General features: G+C 43.3%; 1 protein-coding gene and 1 pseudogene across 1 annotated transcript in view; one reads left to right on the top strand and one right to left on the bottom strand.

Annotated features, from left to right (window-relative positions):
* Positions 1-345: 345 nt before the first annotated feature.
* On the bottom strand, positions 346-3,023 carry LOC121944084 (annotated as a pseudogene).
* Positions 3,024-5,677: 2,654 nt separating this feature from the next.
* Positions 5,678-7,327, top strand: part of LOC121944083 (nuclear receptor subfamily 5 group A member 2-like) — a 16,868-nt gene continuing 15,218 nt past the window's right edge. The window contains exon 1 of the mRNA XM_042487755.1: positions 5,678-5,734. Coding sequence (XP_042343689.1) covers positions 5,678-5,734 — 57 coding nt within the window. The remainder of the gene's footprint in view (positions 5,735-7,327) is intronic.

The raw sequence follows: 7,327 nt of genomic DNA, 5'->3' as shown, positions 1-7,327 counted from the left end.
AACCCAATCAAACAGGAAAGTTAAACAAAAAAAAACAACAATAGGGAAATGACCTGAAAAAAAGAAACTGCATATAAATAAAATTACTCTGTAAAATAATTTTCAATTTTTAATTATGAGGATTAGAAGTGTAGTTTTCTGGAAATTGCTCCCTAGCTGTTTTTGGTGTGTAGATAAATCCGTGGATGCGCTGGGACACATCTTCAGTGATGTATCATGAGATCATCGGGTGTTTCGGGTCTTTCAACATCAAACTCCCTCCCTCAGGTGACCCAACCAGGGGTGATAAGACCCTGACTTGTGTCCCAACAGCGTTGGCTCACTTCTCTGACCTTTTGCTCCAGATCAGGTTCTCTCTGCAGCCTCTGTGGTGGACCTGATGGCTCTCTTTTTTGCAGCTCCTGTGATGCTAAGCAGGGTGAAGATCTTGCTGAGGGAGCGGGCAGCAAGCCTCGACATCCCACCTCTATTGGCTCGCAGCGGGTTTTCCAACCTGTCCTCTGGCATTCCTCTGTGAGTTTGTGATACTTGAGCCGCTTGTGTTCATTAGCCTCCTCCATGCGGTCCTCCTAGGGAAATGTTAGCTCCAATACGAGGACTTGCTTAGAGGAAACAGATGTAAGCACCACGTCTGGTCTCAAGGAGGTCGGTGTTATATGCTCTGGGAACTTGAGCTGCCTGCCCAAGTCAACTCGAAGTTCCCAGTCTGATGCTGACGAGAGTAGGCTGGCTGCTGATGTTTGCTGTGGTTGTGGCTTTTCTCCAGCTTTCACAAAAGGTATTGTCTTCTGGATGTGGATATGTTTGTTGTTGGCCACTGCAGTAGAGATGTCTGTCTTTAGTACCTGGTCATGGTGCCAACGGTAGCGTCCTTTGCTGAGGGCTGCTGGGCAGCTGCTCAGGATGTGCTCTAATGTGTACCTTCCTGGACAGACAGGGAAATGTTGGAAGGTCACTCTTTCAACAGACATGCAGGTTAGATGGACTGGGTGGCACATCATATACAGCTTGGATGATGAACTTGATCCGCTGTGGCTCTGCCTCCTTGTGCGGGAAACCCTGAATTCCTCTTACGCACTGTTGAAGGGAAGCTGGAGTTTGTTGCTCCTGCCGTACAGAGCAGCACTTGTGAGACTGCGTGGAAGACCCAGCCATCTTCGGAGGTAGGAGCTGATCTTTCTCTCCAGGGTCTCTACAGTGGACATAGTCACCTCATAGACCAGCAACAACCACAGTACATGGGTCAGGATGCCATGTTGGTATAACCATGCCTTGAACCTGCCAGGTAGGCCAGACTTGTCTAGTGCAGACAACCAGGCTTCGAGCTTCTTGACAGTAGCTTGGACTGAAGCTGTGTCTCTGAGGCTGCAGTTGAAAACCCTGTGCTAATGATTGTTTTCCCAGTGATGGATGGTATTGACACGCCGTCCACAGACAAGCGAAACTTGTCCACAACTTGCCCTCTCTTCAGGACCATGGACCTGGATTTTGTTGGTTTAAAACTCATCCTAGCCCAGCATATGAGCTTTTCCAGGCCCTGAAGGATCCACCTGCATCCTGGGACTGATGTGGTGGTAACCGTCAGGTCATTCATAATGGCACAGATGGGGGACTATCGATTCCAGACTTTGACAGGGGGCCTCTACACTCCGTCTCAGCTGCCTTCACCAGCATACTCATGGCAAGGGCAAACAAGATAACTGAGATTGTACAGCCAGTTATGATCCCTTTCTCGAGCCGGTGCCAGTTGGATGTTATACTCCCTGATGTCACTCAACCTGAAATCCCCATAGTAGTTCAGGATGAGGTTCTTGATCTTGCAGGGTATGTGGTGTCGGTTCAGAGTAGTTTCCACCAGCTTGTGGGGGATCGACCCATATGCATTGGCTAGGTCCAGGCAAAGCACTGCCAGATCTCCCTTCTCCTCACGTGCCTCCCTGATTAGCTAGGTGACCACCCCGGTGTGTTCCAGGCACCCTAGGACTCCAGGAATGCCACCTTTCTGTACTATGGTGTCAATGTACTTGCTCTTTAGGAGAAAGTCTGTCATTTTCCTAGGATGCTACAGAAGACCTTTCCCTCCACACTGAGGAGTGAGATGGATCGGAACTGCTCCAGCCTGGTTGAGTTCTCTTCCTTAGGTATCCAGACTCCCTCCGCCTGTCTCCACTGATCTGTGATGGCCCCCTTCACCAAATCACTCACAGCAACTTCCAGAGGATTCTAGGGTACCTGACTAGGACCTGGAGCAGAGCTGGCACTGTTACCACCTCCTGGACTTCCTTCCAAGTGGGATCTGAGGTGTTAAACTCAACTAGAGGGGCTGGCATGTCCAGGAGAGCTCTCTGTGATCCAAGCTCTTGCTCTCTGTGTGGGTCACTGAGGGTGTTGTACAGGAAGTTGTCTACTTCCTCCTGGGTGCACTCTGAGCCACCCACTTCGTTCCTGCCCTAAAAGTTGCTTTGTGAAACCAAATGGGTTGGCTAAAAAGGAACTTCACTTGTTGGCTCTCAATCCTCCATCTCCTGTGCCATTCAGCTCTATGCAGGGTCTTGAGAGACTTCCGGATGGTTTGTCGGAGCTCAGCAAGAGGTGGCTTCTCCTCCTCTGTTGCTGCCTTGAACGTCTTTGCCAACATCCACAGTTCTTGCTGCAGGTAGTGGATCTTATCTGCCCTACGGTTGTTGGTGTGAGTGGGCTTGCTGGACTTGCTCCTTGACGCCAAACCTCTCAGCCCCAAAGCTTGTAATGACAGTGGTCAGGTTCTTGAGTCAGCCTTCAACACCTCCCCTTGTTGCATTGATAATGCTAGATGTATCCTTATCAAACTGTTACCACAGACTGTGCTGCTTTGCTTGAGGCCACTTGATCTGATGGTTCTGGACTTCTCTGCTAGGAGTAGGAGTGCTGGGCACTTGGAGTTTCTGGGCTCTGTGGGTTGTCTCTGGACAGGGCGCCTCCTGCGTCTCACCAGGCGTTGGTTCTCTGCGCTGTGCTGCAGTCTCCTTCACTAAGCATTTCATCCGGCTCTGATGGACTTTCAGGCCTCAGTCAATCTTGCAGACCTTTCCACAGATGCATCTGCTTTTCATGGTTGATAGTCCGTTTTCCAAGGTCATCATCATTAAGTCCATCCTGTTGGGGTGCTCAGCTGTTGGGGGTATTTATCCATGGGATGATCTGTAGCTTGGGGGCACTCTTCCTGCCCCGGGTTGCCGTCTCTCCGTGCTGTCCACTGTCTCTCCAGTTGTCACCAAACTTTCCTGGTCGTCACCCATTCTTTTCCTGGGAGTCACTGGACGAGCCAGTTGAAAGGTGTGTAGATACATCCCTGGATGCGCTGGGACACATCATCAGTGATGAAATTCTTTAATGACTAATTTCTTGCAATTTGGAGGACAATTCTTGCCAAGATGTTCATTGCTTTTTTTCCCCCACATTTTCACAAAAAATCAAAAACATTTTTAAACCAACTGCTCACGGTTAAATGTTTTAAATACTTGTGGAAGGCATCTGAATGCCACACAAGAACAGTGATGTATTATTGATCTAAGTTTCAAAGCATTCAACTTTTCATTATAACATAATGGAACAAATTGTTGGAAAATGTCAATTTTAATATCACTAGTCAGAAGGCAATTTGAGTCTGTCCTCTGTTTCAGGATAACAGCAAAATGACCTTTAGCATATTTCTGCAACATAGTGGGAAGTAGCATTACATTTTTATTCTTCCAATGAAGGTTGTATGGAAAAGGTCAGATTTGATGAATGAAAGATGAAACTGCACAGCTGAAGTGAGCGTCCTAGCTCTGACAGAGCTGTCGTTAGCATGATCAAATCAGATCAGATTAGAGAATTTTGTCTTTGGACTTTCAAGAGAACATAGGTGACAAGACCACACACGTACAATCAAACCACAGTTAACAAACAGTATCACCTGCAGATCCACACACTTTAAAATCTGACAAGGTGGTCTTACTAATTTTTTTGAAACCTGAGCAAGTTTGCTTGATTTCATTCAAAAACATCTGAAGAAACCAATGAGCAACAAAAGAAGAAATCACAGTGAAAGAAACAGTGAAAAGTACAAGAAAATATCCTGAAAATTTGAAGAAAGTGAAAAAAGAATGAAAAAGAAAAAAGAGAGTGAACAAGGAAAAAGTGTTTAAAAATATAAAAAAAAACATTTAACAAAAAAAAATAACATAAAAAGTACAAGTGAAGTTTCTTAAAATAAGCAAAACAAACAAACAAACAAACAAACAAACAGGAAAATTTAAAAAAGGCCTAAAAAACCCTCTTAAAAATACTCTGTATAATAATTTTAAATTTATAGTAATGATAATTAGAAGTTTAGTTCTGTGGAATTTTTTCTCCAGCTGTCTTTAAATTCTAAAACAACTTATTTCTTGCATTTTGCAGGATAGTTTTGCCAATATGTTTGTTGCTTTTTACCCATTTAAAATAAATAAAAATAATAATAAACTAATGTGCTCAGGGTTCAAAGGTTTGAACACTTCAAAGGATCAATGCACAAATGCCCTACAAATATTAACTACACAAATCTGATCAATCCATCCTGATTACTGAACAGACAGTTTGGTTGGATGAAATAAAAAGGTTGAATAGAAGTAGTGCCAGAAACTCCATATCATCAAAACCCTCTTCTGCACCAACAAACAGCCTGTTAAGTAAACTTGTTGAGCCATTTCTAACTTTAAATGCACCTCAGTCTGACCTTACAATAATGAATACAGGATTTAACCTCTACAGAGCCCAGTTCTCTAAACCTTCTGAGACCAAACTGAGGCATTATTTAAAGTAAAACAGGTGTCCACTGGTAACAGAGATTGTGGGTTGATTTAGACATTTAAAGGTTATGAAAGGTTGATCTATGAAATATGGTTTTGGATTTTGACTTACTCTACTGTCTTAACTCTAGGCGGTTTCCATTACAGATTTGTGCGAAACCTGAGCGATATTTTTGAAATGTAGATAAACCACAGTTGTGAGATGCCTGGGTTTCCACTGAGTGATATTCTGTGACTTCTACTCTGGAGATAACATTTCAAGAAGCATGGTAATGGATGTTCAAAACATTAGCAGCTTTATTGTAGCCACTAGCTATCATTATTTCTAATCCAAGGCCATGTAGGTGTGAAGTTGTCACATGGTGACGGTTGGGCAGTGACTGTCCATGTCAGCCTATGACATTTTAGGTATCCCCGCCATGTCAAGTTTTGACATTCTGAGTTTGGAGTGAGAACGGGTGGAGTAACCATGTAAGGAGCGCGAATGCGCTTATAGAGGGCAGGGGGTGGATGGGTCACACAAACAATTGACTTTTGTGTGGGAGTCGGGAGTGTGTGTGTGTGTGTTTTGTAACTTAACCATTTGTGATTCTGGCGCCTAATCCTAACCATCATGACAGTTTGCGCTGTTGTGGGATAATGTCGCTTCATCTAACCACATGTTTTGACATCATGTCAAGGGGCTGTGTCATCCCGGCATGACGTCATCCCACCACATGCATATCTGTAGCAGCAACCTGGCACAACATAGCTTGGCTTCGCAAGGATACCTAAAACGTCATAAGTTGAGTCTGAAGGTCACTGACCGTACGTTGGCATGTAATAAGTTCGGAGTGAGAATGTGTTGGCATGTTATACAAGCGATGATGGAAAGGCGAGCCCCTACTACGTGGGAGGGTCCACATACGAGTGATTTCTGGAAGGTGATAGTCCACGATTTCACAGAGGAATTGTGGATTCACAACTTCTGGGATAATCCGCTCAACTTTTGAAGAGTTCCTCTTGTAGCGACTCTTTGACTCTTTGCTGTACATCATGTGACCTGTAAAAGCCAAAAAAAGTTATTTTTTTTATTGCAGTTTTGCGACATGTGGCTTTTTGAAATCACCTGAAATACCATCTCATGCAAGCGTAAAAAGTTTTTTGTGATGAATGGAAGTTTTTTCTGGAATGTGTTTCCATTAGGCGTAATTTATTTTCGCATTTGCGCAAGTCGAGGGTTAATTGAAACCTGCGTACTGAGAGTGCAAGTGAGACTGTCCTTCTTGTCTAACTGGAACAATTCTGGTAAATTACAGGAAAGCTGAATGAACATTTATCGGACCCCACCTCCTCAAGGACAGTCAGGGCTCTGGAACATGTTACTGAGAGTGACATCCTAAGATGACTAGGGCGAGGAGCCTTCAGATACAGAAACCTTCACGCTTCTGCAGAGACTAAACCCAGCTGACAATCCAGAAAGGCGACACTACTCAAAGACAGTGACTGGATGTGAATGTTTAATGTTGACTTCAGCCATCTTTGTGTTTCCTGTCTTTAAAATGGTGCCGTGGTCTCTCTAGCTAAGGACCCTTAGCTTTGTTCATGTGTCCACACAGTGACCCTCAGCAGCCACCCACTACTTCCTGCCTCAGCTAACAATAGACAGTTTGACTTTCCACAGCGCTTACCAAGCAAAATGCCCTGTCAGGGTCAATTAATATTAATGCCAATGTGTTTCATTCTGCTGAAACATATGCACTTAAACTGTGCACTGTCCACCAGCGAAGATAAATGTAGAAATCTACAGAATGAAACAGCCTGCATTGTTTAAACTGCTAGTGTAAAAATAAACTGACAAGCAGTAAATATACCAAATGATCATGCACAACATATTTCTGTTTGGTCAGTTTATCAAACAAAACCAAATGTCTAAGGCCCAATAAGCATGGTCTACCAAATGTATTGGATGGACCCTGGTAATTTTGGACTTAAGGTAAAATAGAACAAATAAGGTTTTCCATCTTGGGCTCTTTAATTCTTTGAAACCTGGATTGACATCAGTTTTCTACTGCTGCGCTCAGAGACACTTTCACAAATGTAAGCAAATTGGAAAATAAAGACAACCAGCAACTTGGAATGTCCTGCAAATTGCAAACTGAAAAAAAAACAAACAACAAAAAACATAATTAAGATAAAATCTGTAAAAGGTGACAAAAAAATGCGCGCGCACGTGAGAGAGTCAATATAAAATTATGAAACTCAATTTTCAAATAAAATATTAAGAAATGTGTTCAAAATTGGGTCATTTTCAGTTTTTAACAGCCATTTCCTTTTTGCTGGTTTGCTTCTCTTTTCATTCTTTCAAGTTTCAGGTAATTGTCTTAAAACTTTGAATTATTTCCTTACTACTTTTTGAGTGATTTCTTGTCCATTGCCTTCTTTCAAGCCAAACTGCTCAGGTTTCAAAGGGTTAAATATTAACCCCCAGTCACTGAACATGTTCCTGACTTGTTGCTACAAATGTGCTTTACATA

This window comes from Plectropomus leopardus, chromosome 6 (genome assembly GCF_008729295.1).
Source record: "Plectropomus leopardus isolate mb chromosome 6, YSFRI_Pleo_2.0, whole genome shotgun sequence".
NCBI lineage: Eukaryota > Metazoa > Chordata > Actinopteri > Perciformes > Serranidae > Plectropomus > Plectropomus leopardus.
Note: the sequence above shows the minus strand (reverse complement) of the source record. Positions and strands in the feature narration are given on the sequence as shown.